The sequence below is a fragment of the Nyctibius grandis genome, chromosome 3, assembly GCF_013368605.1.
Source record: "Nyctibius grandis isolate bNycGra1 chromosome 3, bNycGra1.pri, whole genome shotgun sequence".
Classification (NCBI taxonomy): domain Eukaryota; kingdom Metazoa; phylum Chordata; class Aves; order Nyctibiiformes; family Nyctibiidae; genus Nyctibius; species Nyctibius grandis.
Window position 1 is genome coordinate 97376897 of NC_090660.1, and position 19287 is coordinate 97396183.

At 37.0% G+C, this 19287-nt stretch overlaps 1 protein-coding gene across 6 annotated transcripts in view; it reads right to left on the reverse strand.

Moving 5' to 3' along the window:
- Positions 1 to 19287, reverse strand: part of VPS13B (vacuolar protein sorting 13 homolog B) — a 506220-nt gene that overhangs the window by 267929 nt on the left and 219004 nt on the right. For 5 of the 6 annotated variants that reach the window (XM_068395717.1, XM_068395718.1, XM_068395716.1 and 2 more), the window contains 2 exons: positions 18070 to 18179; positions 2340 to 2487 (listed from right to left, as the gene is read on the reverse strand). In XM_068395717.1, coding sequence (XP_068251818.1) covers positions 2340 to 2487; positions 18070 to 18179 — 258 coding nt within the window. The remainder of the gene's footprint in view (positions 1 to 2339; positions 2488 to 18069; positions 18180 to 19287) is intronic. The other variant, XM_068395719.1, reaches the window with a different exon arrangement.

Here is a 19287-nt window from a genome sequence, read left to right on the forward strand (position 1 = left end):
GCATGGCACTTCAGTGTGACACGGCTCTCCTTTCTTTAATTAAGGGAAATCTGTGTGGTCTAGTGAAGCAGACAGACAGCAATCCTTTAAATAATTTTAGCATCCCTTTAAATAATTTCATTAGTATACAAGGCTTTTGCTCTTCGGCATTCATTTTAGGTTTTTATTCCTCATTTTTGCATGTAAATCTCAAATACTTCAGGTATATTACACCTGACATTTTATCTCCAGAGTATAACAAATAGGTATACATTTTAAAACACAGGCTAGCCTTCAAACCAGCAGTATCAGGCACATTCCATCTTAAAAACAAAACAGACCCTCTGCTATACGAATGTAGCCTCACTTAAAAAAAAAGTAACTGTTTTCAAAAAACATAACAGTTGAGAATTAATGAAGCCAAATTTAGTACTCTCTTCTCTAAAAGACTGCTTCTAATTCAAAAAAGAAAATGCTTAGTCAATGTTATCTCTTGAGAGAATTAGTACTATCACCTTTCATTTATTAGTATCAAACTCTATGCCACGAAATTGTTCTACAGAGAAGCCAAATATCTGCTTAATCATGAAAAAAAACCAGCATTTAAGCTAAACTTACTTTACTTATTCAGTTTATCAAATAAGTGATAGCTGACATAAATAAAACCCAAAAATGAACTTTTCATTTTTGCAGCAATGTTGAAAACACATCTTGATATTGACTTCAAGTTAAGAAGCGGAAGAAGCTGAGATGCACAGAAATCCTTCTTTTGCTTTTAGGACGTTATTTATAATTTATCATTTTGTTTTATCATTTCTGCACTCATGCACACAAAACCCAAAACAAAAGCAAAACTGACATTCACGGCAGATCTAGATTTTCCACAATAACGTTTTCTTTCAGTAGACTTCTGGTGGGATCATTACTGCAGAAAAGATAATACTCAAGGTGAAGAATTACAAAGGATGAAGATCAAAACTGGCTACCAAGCTAAACAGGCATCAGACCAGGACACTAATTTTTAAAACTCAAGTACAAATCTACTTCTGCAGACTACATGCATACTTATATAAATTGGTAATTAACACAAACTAATCTAGCATCTGTTCATGCAAATAGCTGGTTCGGAATGTCAAACATTCATAATTACAAAAGATTCTCTAGTGAATTACACCTTTGTGCTTTGTTGACAAGCACAGATAGAATTAACCTCAAGAAGAAAAAATCATATCATTTATGACATTGATATAGCAGAACAGATGATAAATATAGTTAAAAGAAGAATATGCTTAGTATAGTGGTTTCATTACAGGTAAAAATAAAGGAAATTCATAAACAAATGGTAAAAATAAAAGAATAAATGTGAAAAATAAAGGATATTCATAAATTAAATAGAAAGAAGTCTTTGAAATTAATCTGTTATTTTGCTACCAATGATAACATGGCAACCCACATAATATTCAGCAAACAGATTTTGTGGGTTTAGTCCTTTTTAATCTCAAAATAACAATTAAACCCTACCACTAACGGACAAGATTGTAATCTCAGATTCATCAGACATCATCTTGAAGTACTTCATGATTATCTGAAAATAAACATCAATGCAAAGGAAAAGAGAATTTGTTCAGTGTATTTCAGAAGGATTACTAAAAGTCTCAGCTGGATAGTCACTTTTTTTGGATGATCTCCTACTTTACTACTTGCAGACAGCACTATATGAACAAATAGCCTAGAAAATCACAGAAAGCCATATCATCTTGATTAGTGATAACAAAGTTTAACTTTAGCACTTTTAAGTGGCCAGAAAATATTCCTAAATCTAATAAGTTCTTGAACTCCAGAAACAGAAGTGCCAACAAATGCATTTTCTATGGGAGAGTGATTTTGAAAACAGTGATTTTATCTGTTTATGCACAAATCTTGACTTCCATACATGCCAGCCTTTAAGCAATGTGAACTTTGTGAACAATGTGAACAGAGTGACTGAAATCAAAGAGATTAATCACAGTGTATAAAGTCTGATAAAATTATGGACTAAAATATTAATTATCGAGGCAAATAGCAGATATTCTATTGAAAGCACATCTCCTTTATCTCGTTTTAGAAAATGTGTTACATGAAACTATCAGGGCCCCAAAGATAGCACCTAAACAAAAAAGAGAAGAAAATTAAACATAAACTTCAAAATTGCAAGTTTGATTATTTTTAATTTTAAAAGTTGTAATTTTCTGGGAGAATATTTCTTTCAAACTGGAAGTTGTTCCACAGTATTTGCACAGCTAATGCTGTTCAATTGTAGACGCATGTTATTGAGGGAGGTTGCAAAGGCAGAATGGCTAGTTTCAATTAAGTGACCATACCTGTTACTGTTTTTGTTTTGATAGGACTGCTGGCATACTCAGAGGCTTGATTTGATTGCTGCCTTGCCAAAGGTGCGCTTCCAACTGATGCTTCATCCTCTTTTTTTCGAGTTACTGACACACCAAGTGGAACAGTTCCTACAGACTGCTAGAAAAAGAAGTGCCTTGTGAACCACTCAAAACCAAAACACATTAATATCGAATTACGACATTGTCATGAGAAGGATATCCTAAACTGCATGTTCTGAAATGTATAGAAGACAACTTGAAACAATGATTAGAGCACATGTATTTTGAAAACAAATTATGAAACTCTACAACCAGACTTGCATTTGTAATCCTTTATTTTAGTCCTGTTAGTCTGGAGAAAAGCTTTACAACAACAAAAAAAGTGAAATAGAATTTATTAACTTTGTTAGCCAGTCAAAATGCACATAAATAAACCTGGATGATCACCAAAGCAAAATAATTATCTAAACGTTTAATGGAAACTGGAAAATTTTAGCCAGATATGAACATTCCAAAGTTTTGCAAAGAAAGTTATCGACTTTCATTAAACTACGAAAGATGCATTATTTTTTATACATTATTATATTTGTTCCTCACATTTTAAATATAAAATTCAATTCTGACCACTACTGATTTTGAGTTGTTTTGTCTTTCAAGCATATCAGTAAATGACAAACTGTTCAAAATATGACACTGTTAAACAAAACTGAAGGCATTAAAATCTAGTTTGAAGGACTGCACCCTTATTTTAAAGATTAGAAAAGAGTGATGTGTATTAATCCACATGGGTTCCGGAACTGGCGGTGCACAAATGAATACAGTCTGTTGGCTTTGTTGTTACTTTTTTTACTAACACGAGCTAGAAAAGACAAAATCGTTAAAAAAAACTGGATCCTCAATTTTGCTGTATAGCTGGCCGTTAACATTTTGCTGTAGTATTAGCTGCTATGTAAATTATAGATGCATCCCAGCTGACAAAAGCAGAATATTTCTACCATTGATTTTGCAGAGGTTTATCATTTAAAGATGACAAAAGTTCTTTCTAAAGATCAGACATCAGGATTACATGCATCTTAATCAATTTTTGTGTAATTTAATTTTGTTGGTATTGGAGTGAAAATGTAATCCATATAGCTGGGTAATGAGAAACCTCACACGTTGCATTAGGAATCTCTGTGGGAAATAAATTCGTGTGAGGCGGGCAATGTGCTTGTAAATTTTCTCCAATAGAAAACAGACCACCGAATCAAGCAGTGTGCAACACGTGCACACATACAAAACCCCAAAACAAACAGAAAAATCATTTAATTGAAGGCGAATTACTTCCAAACGCCTTCACCATTTTCCACTATAAAAGTAAATTAAAATAAGAAAGACAATCAGATAATCAATCCTACTCCAGTGAAAACAATCAACTTATATTTACAGTGGTATGCAAAGTTAATAGGAAAATACTAATGTCAATGACAAACAGAACTCTCATCTCTCCTTCTCCCTCTGAATGTACAGTCATCAGCTTTGTCTTCAAAAGCACTAAAAAGTCATTCTGGAAGACAGTTACATGCCACTTTGGTGTCCTCTAGCCATAACAACAAAAAACCCATCAGCTTTGAACAGACAAGTTTTACACCACAGAAATATTTCCCATATGCATACAGAGAGAAAGTCTGAAGCTTTGTAAACTTTCGTCAGACACATTACATCACTTATTTTCAAAATTTAGCACTTTATCTGATACAACCTTCCATAACACAAAGCCATCTGCAGCTTTCCCATGACGGCAACTGTTGAGCCATGATTTGGCAATTCTGGACATAACATTGCAAGAACATTGACTTGCCAAAGTGAAGCAAGAGTTTCTGAAGAAGAAACACAGACAATACAAGACAGTACAAAAGACAACAGGATGGAAATACTGTCTGAAGAAGCAGTATCTATTTCTGAACCATTGAATAAATGGATCAGCAACATACAATAATAAGTTACACCACTAGTCATACAGTGAAAAACATCAAGACTATCACAGCCAGCCAAAGCTGGAAAAAATTATGACCAAATATTGAGTGCTTGAGTGCTGATCTGGACAATGAAACAGCTGTTTCATCTTTGCTCACTGAAATCAAGCCTGATGTTGTTGTTGATGACGCCCAGTACAAACTTGTCAGGTTTTTGGCAAAAGACTTCTGGTTAAAAGAATGCAGAAGATGAAAGATCAACATTGAACTAGATGGAAAAGGATCATCAAGATTTGGGTTTTAGCCACAAACTGATGAGGAAATTGCGGCTTGGGAAATAGCAGATGACAAGAGCCCCACAGCTGTATGAGAAGATGAATCTGATGGGAAAGGAGACATTGCAGGCAAGTGTTATCATAAGCATTTCATCACAAGAATCCAAAAAGCTAGCGATACAGTAATATGTAGTAAAGTTTAACACACCTACTTAGATGTAAGCTTTATGGTTACTAATTGATAGTGTTATAAAGAAGATAAATAAAGAACATTTAATAAAGTTATAGAACTATGGTAATATTTATATGAGGTTGTTTTGTCAAGACAAAGTCAAAATCAGATTCTGTTCTAGAATACTGACCAATGCAATAATGTTATTATAATGGCTATTATACACTGAATACTAGAGTAATAATAATTCATAGTACTCAAAATAAGAAAATTTATTACTTTTCCAGTATAATTATTACAATTAACTTTTTAAGCAGTGGCTAAAAAACTACAGGAAAGCTATCCTTTTCCAAATTTAAATGTTATTGACACAAATAATCTAACACATTACACACCATGTTAAATATGTGTACACAAAACACACACATACATATATGCTATTTATGCATGTAAATGGATCAACAGATACAGATTAAAGTTTTTATTTTACTTCATACTGTGAGGTCAACATGACTTTGGAAACGATAAAGATCTAAAATTGGAGAAAGGTACAGAACAATAATAGCTAAAAAACAACCTGCCAAAAATACCAAGCCCCAAGTATTTCCTGATTTATGTGGAGATATGCCACCTAACTGAAGCTAAAATATCCTGTAAAGAGGGCTAGTGGAAAGTTGCCCCAGGTAGAATAAATTAATATTTTATGTTACTTGGGATTTTCAGTAACTAAGTATTTTATTTCCAAATTAAAACTTCCCAGGAGTGTGAGGTTGAAGAGGATACAGGCAGATCTGGGAACATGAGAAATGCCTTGAAAAGAAAACTTGACCAACCAATTAGACGAGTAACTTTCATTTGAAGGATGCCTATACAGTCACCTCCCTGATAACAAACAAAAGGCAAAACAATATTCCAAGATAGGAAATTAAATATTATTACTAAAGGAAAAAACGAAGCTCTGGCTTGTGAAATGTTGAATTCAGAAGCCTCAGCCCAGACATGGGTTGCCATCTTTGAAATGATACCAAACCCAGCTAACCCATACAGTGGATGCTGTTTGCACACAGAATAACGTGCACACGTGCAGCAGCTTGCAAGCAGCAAGCAGGAAGAAAAATTAACAAAGTCTTTGGAATGGGGACAGATGGCAATTCTACTTAAGACATGGTGTTTTGTGAACATCTAAGATCACCATCATGCAATCACTATCTGCCTCAGAGAAGAATATTTATCTATGCTGCAAGACTGTCCAAGCTGTGTCAGAACAAGCGCCAACAGCAAGGAGGATCCAACTTGCAACAAGTTCTACTATCATGAAATCACAATCATTGCTTTGTTTTGATTTCTGAGATTAATACCATAAGCACACACCTAAATTGCTTCAGAGAGCTCAAATAAAACTAGGCATTAGGCCTAGTTCTCATTTAAAATTAAATAATTTAATAAAATTAAATTAATTAAAATTAAATTAATTCCTAATTAAAAAGATTAGGCATGCGTAACCGCTGGGGTTCACAAAAGCACCTTCTTTCCTGGCTGATGAACTTGCTAATTCAAATTAAATTCTATGACTGCTTCAGGCAGGAATTTCAGGTATGCTCAGAAAAGTGCTCTGCTGGGATAAAAGACCAATCACTGATTAGCTGTAATCTTCCCAAACTTACGTGATGAACCGATGTCAGCCAAGAACCCCCACATTTTCATCAACTGATGAAAGCATTCCATCAGCAGTTTCAAGGGGCCTCTGAAAGTAGACTATATAAGGCTCAAGTCCCATGTAGTTTTAGTCCCTTAAGTAAGCAGTAACTTCATTCCTACATCCTTCAGAAACTTAATTATATTCTTCAGGGTAAGAGGTGACAGAACCTGATAGGGATAAACACAGTGCTTTTGGCCTGCAAGCAATATCAGAAATCAAAACCTATCACAATTTGAGAAATCTTTGCACACCAAGAAGATAATTACACCTACTGTGAAACATGCTTGTTTTATCAAACTTTCCTGCTATTTATCAAGTTAGAAGAGGAAAACTAGAACTAAAGAAGGGCAACACATCTTTACCCTCAATAGCCAACTTTGCCACAACACAGAAAAATCTTAAGTTTGGGTACTAAGATTTACCCTTACATTGTGTCATTCATTCATTGCCATTCATTATCAGAAGTATTTGGCTCAAAGACACAAAGATCTGCAATATTCCAAAAGTCATAGAATCACAGATTCATAGAATGGTTTGGGTTGGAAGGGACCTTAAAGATCATCTAGTTCCAACCCCCCTGCCACGGACAGGGGCACCTTCCACTACACCAGGTTGCTCAAAGCCTCATCCAACCTGGCCTTGAACACTGCCAGGAAGGGGGCATCCTCAACTTCTCTGGGCAACCTGGTCCAGTGTCTCACCACCCTCACAGGAAAAGAATTTCTTCAAATAACTAATCTAATTCTCCCTTCTTTCAGTTTAAACTGTTACCCCTCATCCAATCACTCCATGCCCTTGTAAAAAGTCCCTCTCCAGCTTTCCTGTAGGCTCCCTTCAGGTACTGGAAGGCTGCTAGAAGGTCTCCCTGGAGCCTTCTCTTCTCCAGGCTGAACAGCCTCAACTCTCTCAGCCTATCTTCATAGGAGAGGTGCTCCAGCCCTCTCATCATCTTCATGGCCCTCCTCTGGACTTCGCTCCAACCTCTCCATGTCCTTATTTTGGGGCCCCCAGAGCTGAACGCAGGGCTTCAGGTGGAGTCTCACAACGACAGATCAAGTTAGAGGAATTACTTGTTCTACGTGAGTCTACTGACCAAGTCATGATGTTAAAATTATTTCATCATTAGCAAACACTTCAGAGAGACCTCTGGTGCAGACCTCTGAATGAAGAATTGCCCAAAGCATACGATCAAGGGTTGATAATATCCTCAGCTCACAATGAATTTTCCATAAAGCAGTGAAAGGATTTTATAATACAGCAAAATTCCTAAGATAATGGTAGAGAAAAGAGGAAATGAGCAAAGAAAAAAGTTGAAGGAAAAAAATTGATTAAATTGAATTGCTAATGATCAATTCTGTAACCCACCTATCCAGCTGATAAAAATTCTTGGTTTTGAATTGGGATACACAATCTTCCATGGTGTAAATGTTCATGAAAATGGGAGAAACTTAGATTCTGGAAACACGTAGGTGTGTCACATTCTAGTGCTTTAAAGCATGATGAATCTGGAATAGGTGCAATGTCTTTTCCTTAGTTATTCCTGTATATGACTAAAGATGTTCTCCCTGCACTGCTGGTTTTAGATCTGCTCCATTGCTGAAATACTCATTAAATTAGGTAGTAACATACACACACGTGTATTGAACAGCCAGAGAAAATGACAGATATATGCAGCCATGCACATTTATATTATACATGTACATATATGTGTAGGTACACATTTTTGATAGTTTGGTCTTCACTAAAATTAGTCATTTTATCTCATAGAAATGTGTAATGTAAGGTAAGTATTGACAAGCGATGAAGGCTTTACAGTAATGTGCATTTGAGAAAAAAAAAGATTACATGCATTCATTTATATATTCACTGAAAAGAGTATCACATACCTGACTGTCTCATATCGAAGTATATCTAAGGCTTTTTTTTCCAAGGAAAACAAACTTATTAAATATTCATCTATGCAAAGCTAAGTATGGGCTTTTATAAAAAGAGTAAATAGATGAAAAACAACACTAGTTTACAAAAATAAAACAAGCCACATCTGAAAAAATCTTCAAAAAATAAGTCAAAATAAAATATTAAATTACTGGAAACAAGGCCTCTAAATGTAGCTTTGTTTTGCTATTTAATAGGGAGGCAATGTTAACAAGCAGTAAACAGCATACATACAAGAAATCACTCTCTATAGTGGTATCTTTCCCAAATTCTTTTCAAATTAACCTTTCATAAAGCATTAAAGAGCATATCTTTTCAACAGGGCGTTCAGATCAAAGAAACACAAGGAGTTTAAACATATATTACAGATATGCTGAACTAATGAACTGTTAAAAAGCAGCAAGTAAACAGCTGCTGCACATGCTACACTAACACATCTACTGCTGCTACAGGTATAGCTCAGCTTTACAAAAACAATCCATACAGACTAATGCATTTTAAAAAAAAAAGAACACCAATTTTGGCTGACACATACAAGAACATTTAAAAAAAAAAAATCAACTCGAACTTCTGTACCATTTTAAACCCTGCTTAAAATCTAGCATAGATTCATCAATCATCAAGCGGGGTACATAAGAGGTCTTTTGAATTTGCTGCTCCAACTTAATGGATTATTACCAGTTACTGAAAAAAAAAAAAGATGGTAACAAAAATATATTTCATAAAAATCTAACAAATTCAGGGAACCAAAAATGTGATTATATTTAACACCCAAATAATGTAAAGTATGTGATTTCGATGTGGAACAAATGGATGGAGTGCAACGTATCTGGTTCATACTAATTGTCCTTTGAGCATTTACACGGACTGTATATAAAGCAGAATAATTACGTTTTTATCAGATTTCTTATTAATGCATTAATTCTTAAAATGTAGAGTTGAAGAGCAAAACATTTACATTCAAGAAATTTACCCATGTGTCCAACATAATATTCTTTATAAGTATTGATATCTTTAAATTTTTCTTAGTATTTCCATTTCATAGGTATAACACACCAAATGTCAGTACAAAAAAAAAATACCATTCAATAACTTGCTCCAGAATGCTTTTCACCTACTGTTGAGGTTTTGAACCAAAGGAGAGCAAAATCGAAAAGAATATTTTTTAATTTATTCTTCCCATATTAAGTACTAAAAAGTTGAGAATCAACCCATTAACCATTAGAACTATCACGTAATGGGTTAATAACAAGGTGGCACGACAAATTCACTCTTTCTTAACATATACATTAGGTAGCAAGATCTGGTTGTTGTGGTTTTTCTTTCAAACTAACAATTTGGTGCAAGTATCTTAAGAGGCACGATGTTCAGAAGGTGCCAAATTAAAACATCTCCAAGATGTCTCTAGCTTACAAGTCAAAAAATGAGAATTTTGAAAATAAGTTTTGAACTTTAAGTTACAGCACTTTGTTTTATAAAGTTTATTCCTTGCTCTGCACCAGACTCAAGTTATTTCAGTTCAGTATTATTGAAGAATAAACTAATATAACTTAACAAAATCAATTCCAACAATCGCTGCCACTTTAATATATATTGTGTCTTGGGTGTTCTGGTTTGGGGTTTGGTTTGGTGTTTTTCTGGGGTTTTTTTTGTTTTGTTTTATTTTGTTTTTTTAAAAAAAAAAAATCAGCTGGCAAAGGTTTCTGGTGTTGATTACTGCACACTGTACACACAGTACAGCGCTCCAAACAGGAAAGGTGATCTACCAATAGTGTCTTTTCTAGACAAAAGCAACATGTAATACTTGCTACACTGATTATCTGGAAAGATCATCAGCTGATGATGAGGTGAAAATACTCTCATGATAACCAATATCTTTTCCTTACCTCTTCCTGGCTCTGTTACCAATCCGCAGTTTTTTTTTTCCTTTTCTGACACTAAATAACTGTCTTTTCTTCTGATTGTACATTATTCAGAGCTGTTAGACATGAAATCAACATAAAACATTTTTGAAAAGTGTGGATAAATTGTATAATTACGCAATCTTAACTAAACTTCTGTGCTCACTTGAGTTTAGAAAAGGAAAGGAGCAGCAAGGTAAAAGAGCTAAAATATTTCGTTGTCTATGAGAATACACATTGATATCAAGTCAGGAAACTCATGAGCTGCTTTTCCCACTGGAAAAGGCTGCTGTACTGAATGCCTTCTTCACCTTATTCTTCATGAGCAAGATCAGCCTTGAATCCCAGCTCACGGGGGAAGGACTGAGCAAGGAAGATGTACTCTCAGTGGAAGAGGATCAGGTCAGGGAATACTTAAGCAAACTAGATATATATAAGTCCATAGGCCCTGATGGGATGCACCCATGAGTGCTGAGAGAGCTGGAAAATGTCATCACAAGGTCACTTTCAATACTCTTTGAACAATCATGGCAATTGGGAGAGATGCGTGATGACTGGAGGAAAGCAAATGTCACTCCCACCTTGAAAAAGGGCAAGAAGGAGGACCTAGGGAACTACATGTCAGTCAGCCTCACCTCAATCCTTGGGAATGTGATGGAACAACTAATCCTGGAAACCACTTCCAGGTATATGAAGGACAAGAGGTGACTGGGGAGTAATCAGCACAGTTTCACCAAGTGGAAGTCATTCTTGACCGATTTGATAACATTTTATGATGAAATGACTGGCTTGGTAGATGAAGGGAGAGCAGTGGTGTCCTGGTTTGGCCCAAACCAGGCCAATTAGTCTTAGAGAAACCAAGGTCACTGCTAAATTCCTCACTGCTTACGAGTGAAGAGCCGAAGGGGGCTCGCACCTGCAGGGAGGAGCAGAGAGGGCAGGTGACCCAGAATTGACCAACGAGATATTCCATCCCATACATGTCATTCTCACTTTCCTATTTATCACTAACCCACTGCCTCCTGGAGGTGGGGCCCAGGAGGGAGGGGCCCTCCTGTCTCCCACTGATTGGTACCAGCTTTGCCAATTATCCAGTTAAAAGCCTGCAGGTGTGATGGCAGGGAGAGCTATTGCATTTTGCCCTCTGCCCGTGCTGGGTGGAGCTACTGCATTTTGCCCTCTGCCCGTGCTGGGTGGAGCTGCTGCATTTTCCCCTCTGCCCGTGCTGGGGGAGCAACTTTGCCTGAGGAGGATTTCCAAGCTCTTGATCTTGGTTTTGTACATATTTGTATATATTTGGTTATTTCTATTATTATTGTTATTATATTCTTTTTCATTACTATAGTTTATTAAAACTGTTTTAACTTTCCAACCCATAAGTCTCTCTCCCTTTCCCTTTCCCTTGGGGTGGGGGGGGAGAGGGTTAACAGAGAGCATCTGCCACCTGGTTAATAGCTGGCCCAGCTTTAAACTGTGACAGATTTATTGGAGCTCAACGTGGGGCTCGAGAGAAGCTCCAACAGGTTGCTCTGATAAGTTGAATCCTGGCTCTGGTGGGAGGAGACACAGAGAGCTCAGCTAAGAGAACATCAGATTTCTTCCTTTGAGATTTACGAGGGGTTGGAAAGTTAAAACAGATAGTGAAGATGGTGATGTCATTTTTGAATGCTGTGTTATCTCGTCTTTTTATGGAGTTTCTTTCACAATTGAGTATTGCAATGATGCCTTACCTGCCGTGGGCACTGTGTTATTGCTTGCTTCTTATGAATGTTTACATGCAGTTTAGCAGTGGGCGCTGGTCGAAATGTATTGTTTTGGTATGGGGTTTGATACTGATTTATGCTGTGATGAACTGGGCAGTTAATATTCTGATCTCTTATCTCTATGACACAATGATGGGCAGCTTTAATCGCGAATCAGTAGCAGCAACTTCATCTGCACGCTCCAGGTGCCCTTTAGCTGATTCTGTTAATGATTACACTTCCAGTTTTACTTTGGGAAATAGTACCTTCTCCTTTTCTGCCAAGCTGATTCCACTAGATTTTGCGAAATTAGGATGGTGCTGTCTAGGTGGTATGTTTTTATTTTTGGTTGTCCTGAATGTGTTTCTGATGTGGGATAAGATTAAATATCGGTGCAGGGACAGTTGTAGGTGTTATGCAGCCACCTCAGACCCTACAGCGTGTACTGCCGATACAGCCACTAAACCCACTGAAACCTTGGCAGCCTGTACCACAGCTGCTACACCCCCCAAGATGGCCACTGCATCTACTCAGACCCCAGCATCTATCGAATCTGTACCAATTGCTCCTGTAACCAGGAAGAAATACCAAAAGAAATCAGCTCGTGAAGTGAAGGATGATGACTCAGAGCCTTCTAAGGCAGAGCCATCATATGACCCAGGTGAGGGCCCTTCTCAGGCAGAGTTAGGGCCCAACACAGATGGGGGTTTCCTCGATCGTCCTTTTAAAGCAGACCCATCACAGAAGAAAGGTCCTTCTAAAGCAGAACTATCACAAGAGGAGGACTCGGACATAGAGATAACCTACCACTCTTTATCCCTGAAGGACCTGAGAAATATAAGGAAAGACTTCAGCCGTTATGACGGTGAACCTATTATTACCTGGTTGCTCTGATGCTGGGATAATGGGGCAGAGAGCATGCAATTGGATGGCAGAGAAGCCAGACAGCTGGGATCCCTGTCCAGAGATGGTGGTATTGATAAGGCGCTCGCAAGAAAGTCAAACACTGTCAGTCTCTGGAGGCGACTCTTGTCAGCTGTAAAGAGCAGGTATCCCTATAAAGATGATGTTATGAGTCACCTAAGCAAATGGACCACTATAGAAAAAAGGTATTAACTACCTTAGAGAACTAGCTGTGCAAGAGATCATTTATAGACACCCACGGGACATTGTAGATCCTGTAGATCCTGATGAAGTGGAATGCAACCGATCCATGTTCCGGAAGGTTGTGAAGAATGCTCCACCGACATATACCCATACATTGTCAATATTAGTATGGGGAGAGATGCTATGGCACGATCTAGTGTGGGCGAAATGGCTAACTGTATGCGACAGTATGAAGATAGTATTTCTTCCCCACTGCAGGCACGCATCTCGGCTGTGGAAAAACTGACTAAGGAGAACAAGGACTCATTTAAACAACTGTCAGACAAACTGTCCATGATCGAGAATAAACTTGACTCTCTACCTACGCAGGCGCGCGTTGCAGCTGTTAAGAGAAAACGTTCTCCTACAGGACCAGCTCAAAGGAAACAGAACACATCACGAGGTATCCTGTGGTTTGCCCTGCGTGGTTATGGGGAGGACATGAGCAGATGGCATGGACAACCTACCAGTACCCTACAGGCACGAGTACGTGAGTTGCAAGCTAAAAGAAATACCAGAGAGAATTTTTTCTAGGAGGATGGCTGCTCCAGTTACCAGTGAGCAGGACCCCAGTCAGGGTAGATGGGCCTCAAATCATTTTTTCCCAAGTGTGAACAGGAGAAATGAAGGTCCAGTCCCTGTGAGCAGCACGAATCCATTTCTTAATTAGGGGGGCCCTGCCTCCAGCCAGGTGGAGGAGAGGGACAACCGAGTTTATTGGACTGTGTGGATTCGATGGCCTGGCACATTAAAACCACAAAGGTATCGAGCCCTGGTAGACACTGGTGCACAGTGCACCCTAATGCCATCGGATCATAAAGGGGCAGAACCTATCAGCATTTCAGGAGTAACAGGAGGATCTCAAGTGTTATCTGTATTGGAGGCCGAAGTGAGCCTAACTAAAAATGAATGGAAAAAGCACCCCATTGTGACTGGCCCAGATGCTCCGTGCATCCTTGGCATAGACTACCTCAAGAGAGGGTATTTCAAGGACCCTAAAGGGTATAGATGGGCCTTTGGTATAGCAGCTATAGAGACTGAGGACATTAAACAGCTGTCTACCTTGCCTGGCCTCTCAGAAGATCCTTCTGTTGTGGGGTTGCTGAAGGTTGAAGAACAACAGGTGCCAATTGCTACTGACACGGTGCACCGACGACAATATCGCACCAATCGAGACTCCCTGATCCCCATTCATAAACTGATTAGACAACTAGAAAATCAAGGAGTGATTGGCAAGACTCGCTCACCCTTTAATTAGTCCCATATGGCCAGTGCGAAAGTCTGATGGAGAATGGAGATTAACTGTGGACTATCGTGGCCTAAATGAAGTTACGCCACCGCTGAGTGCTGCTGTGCCAGACATGCTAGAACTTCAATACGAACTGGAGTCAAAGGCAGCCAAGTGGTACGCCACCATAGACATTGCTAATGCATTTTTCTCTATTCCTTTGGCACCAAAGTGCAGGCCACAGTTTGCTTTTACCTGGAGAGGTATCCAGTACACCTGGAATCGACTGCCCCAGGGGTGGAAACACAGTCCTACTATTTGCCATGGACTGATCCAGACTGCACTAGAAAAGGGTGGAGCTCCAGAACATTTGCAATACATTGATGACATCATTGTGTGGGGTGATACAGCAGCAGAAGTTTTTGACAAAGGAGAGAAAATAATCCAAATTCTTCTGAAAGCTGGTTTTGCCATAAAAAGGGGCAAGGTCAAGGGACCTGCCCGGGAGATCCAGTTTTTAGGGATTAAATGGCAAGATGGGCGTCGCCAGATCCCGATAGAGGTGATCAACAAGATAACAGCCATGTCCCCACCAACTAACAAAAAGGAAACACAAGCCTTCTTAGGCGTTGTGGGTTTCTGGAGAATGCATATTCCAGATTACAGCCAGATTGTACGCCCTCTTTATCAATTAACAGCAGTCACATTTTGGCATGCATTGACACTTTGTAACAAAAAGGTAATACACTACAACGCCATTGACTGAAAGCATCTGGCACCACGTATTCCATTGTATTTTAAAAATTATGCAAAAGCCTTAAAGACTAGTTCTATTTCCAAATTTTCCTTTTTTTTTTCCAAGTTAGTTTGCAATACGCATGAGGAAGAATGATGTATGTAACTTGCACACCATACAGAAATATAACTCACGTAGAAGGGTTGCACATTAAGTGAATTTCCAAATTCTAACATTTTCTTTAGATAACACTAAGTCCAATCCCCTTCTCCCGCAAACAGTTGTCATACTTATTGTTCCTAAAGACATAAAACTCCATATAGGAACAAGTTAGAAAATTTCCTTCTAATGATAATAGAAGCAGCAAAAAACTTTACTGTAGTCTTAATACTCAGTATTTTAAATTTTTTTACTGCTAGCCTAAATATATGAAGAACCTGTTTATATTCACGATTATTGTACCAAACTTAACTTTTCACTTAAATAGTTTCTCTCTCCTTTGGTGTTTATCTTTAGTCAAGCTTTTAAAATCCTCATTTATTATTAATCACACTTTTCAGACACCATCTAAGAACATATCAGGTTATGTGACACAGTATACTAGATACTACATAAACACAGTTAAAGAATTTATAACCTAATTGTACAAAATAGACACACGAGGTAAAGGAGGGGAGAAAGTGTACAGAAGTAATATCTGTACAAGCCAAGTAATATAATGGCCTCCACTATCACACTAGTTCTACAATTATTAGCTGCTGGGTAAGCAAGGTGCAAACAGAAGTAGGTGTAGCAATGGTCTAACAGTAATAAATGAAAAGGGATAGTCCTTCCTGGGCTGCGTGTAACCCCCACACCCCAACACGGCAGTCGCCCATTGTTCTGTTCCAGTTGAATAAAACCTCAGTAAGGCCAAAGAGAATTACATTTCTCGGTGGCTTCATCACATTAATCTTAAAGAAAAGACCGTATGGCTTTATGAAAAAAAATCATTGAAAATTATGTGTTTCGTAAAAACGCATTTACTTTTATTATACTTCTGTCCTAACCCGTTTCAGCTTATGAAGTTAAGTATGTTCTGATATTTCTAACTTTCCATGCTTTCAGACAAAAGTACACCAACACAGTTACATTACACATAGTGAGTACTTCAGTAAAGATATAAAATAAATGTACTACCAAATTGGCATTATAAACCTAAGAATCCCAGAGTAATAGTTAAAAGGCAAACAAATTTGAAGAAGTCCTGGTATGTAAAGGCACACCTGTCTCTGTGGGGACCCAGACAATCGCAGCACTATCCTGTATGCAATCAGAAGTTTACATTGCTATAGTTGTGGTCCCAAATAAACTAATAATTTAACTTTTGAACTCGTAAGTTATTACTTGACAGAATGTGTAGAGACAACCAAACGTACTGAAAGATTTTCTGACTGTGTTTTCAGATAAAACTCACAATTTTGACTTACTCAAAATGACAGAGCAAAAAATTGTATTAAGTAGATATTAAAATTTAAAATATTTTAACATTTAAGATCTCTGACTCGCACAGGAACTTCTAAAGTGATGTACTTTCTTTTCTTTTCTTCTGTTGCAATTGTATAAGACTGTCAGAAAAGGAAAGAGCTTTATCAATCAACATTTTGACACTAACACTTACCTAAAAGCATCATGTCTTACAGTTCTTCCATTAAATGTTCAAAAATTATGAAGGATGTACAGAGCATTTTTGTTTTGTTATACAAATTAAACTATAGTAACATAGTCTATACAGAGTAATATACGAGGCCATAACTTTGACTAGAATGCTAATCCTAGGATAATTACACTATTATATAAAGAAAAAAGTCTTTGCTTAAGGATAGTTTAATACAGGTATAGTTTTCTTTTCAAATAAAGTTTCTTCACGACTACTACAGACATTGTAATTTTTGTTATTATGTGCAGTCTATTACCACAGTTAGGTTAATGGTGAAACTAGTATGATGTTAACAGTTAGGTTTATCAATTCACATTTAAAATAATTTTGAAATGACTAAGCAACTCTAAATGCTAATAACATTAGAAATGTGATACAGTAATTTTAATTAGAAATAGATCACAAATAAATTTAGAAGGCTGTGTAAGGTAATTACTACCTAACAAGGTCATTTACACACAAGAAACAAACGTTTACAGATCACCACCAGTTTGATCAATTATGACAAATTTAAGCTTTCGAATATTCTACTGGTCTGCCATACAGCAGTTAAAAAGAAGTTTAAAATCAGGCAAAACCTGTGTTCTTTCCAGGTCAGAAGTACAGGGCATGAAAATTAAGGTCAAGAATACATTAAAGAAAACAATGTGCCACACAGACCCACAGCCTTAACTTCTCGATTCTTTTCCAAGCACTTTGTATGCAAATATGTTTTGACATTATTATATAGAGAATCTGTTACAGCATTCACTTATGTCAAGTTATCATAGAATCATAGAATGGTTTGGTTTGGAAAGGACTTTAAAGATGAACTGTATGGTTCACCTCCTATTAAAATGAGTTTTAATAAGAGTAGTGATTTTATAACAAATTATCCAATTATTTGACAGACCATCCCAAATGGTTAAAATATGATTTACTATTCAGACTCAGGAGGCTTATGAGGCCTCAGTAGTTAAAATTAGTTGCAAAATACTGATCCTAAACAGTGACCATCAAAAAACATTCACTCTATTCTTCTAATTAAACATTATAAATGAAAATGTTGTGAAATTAAAATCTTAATGTGCAAACCTTAAGATTTTAAATAATTCAAAATAAGATCAACAGTATGTGCAGCAAACCACAGAGAACAGGGTGACAGAAAAAAAATACGTGGAACAAGAAGGCACTGCTGGCATATGGAACAGAAAGTTTCCCCTCTCCCACTCCTTTCCCTCCAAAAATACGTACCTGCTGACTGTGTCTACTAGCTCGTTTCTGAGGCTGGTAGATAACCCATGTATACAGGACTGGATCAACATTAATTGCTAATCCTTGTACACTGGACAAGAGTACTGCACCTATACACCGTAGAAAATAAAAGAAAATGTAAACTATCTGCTAAAGAATCTCCATATATGTATTCATTTTTCTTGCACACAAATCATCTTTGACGCAGACTTTTATTTAGATTGGACTTAAATATGTATTTATTTTAAATTACAATCAAGAGTAATAATTAAAACAAACTTCAATAACTTCTTGAAAGTGAGAAACTTGCCAGCACTGCCAGTGTTATGGACACACATATACACACAAAAAAAAAGCAGAGAATTGCGTTTTGATTTTGCTTATTACAATTTTTTGCCAAGAAAAATGCTTGTTTTCAAAGTTGTGTGTAACTGAATACACACAACACCTTTCCTCAGTTTCTCAGCCAACAATAACATTATGCAAGAAATGAGTCAATGAGACCCTTGACAGAAAGAAGAATATAATGCGTGACTCCCCTCAGCCTCAATAAAGAAAAACTTGGTCTAAGACAGCGAGTTCTTCTAATAAAGACAGGTCTACTTTCAGATAGCGTTCTGCCCAAAGCTGCTCAGGATAAACATTTTTCATGTAAAAGTGGTCATGAATATACGTTAGTGGACTAGTTAGGTAAAATAAGGCAAATTTTTGAACTCTGCTAATGTTGGCAGTCTCAGTACTGTGAGCTCTTAGGATTTTATCCTAAGTTTTATAATATACCTTATTTCCTTTAAATCTCATTTTTGAAGTCCTAGGATTACAAGATAGGGCTACTATATCTTCATTTCTTAAAAGTAAACTTTGAGTTTTCTTACACTTGTGAAAAAAAAACTTACAAGGGAAATATTAAGGCTCAAAATAGGAGAAAAACTATTCTCAGTATCCAGAAATCTTTAGCATATATTCAAGCCAAGCACACTAAAACCCCATTTACGAAGCGCTATTTCTGTTAAACCTGCATTAAAAATCTGATGATATATTAATTTAGTGAGGCTTTTGTTTTAATAGTACAGATAAAGTATCTGTTGCAGCAGAACTTAATTACAGAGCTGTAAAATTCAGAAGCAAATGGATTAATATAATACAAAGGTAGCGATTATATTGAAAAAGTGTGGCAAGTAGTAATAGGCAGTTATTTTTTCACATACATTTTGCAAT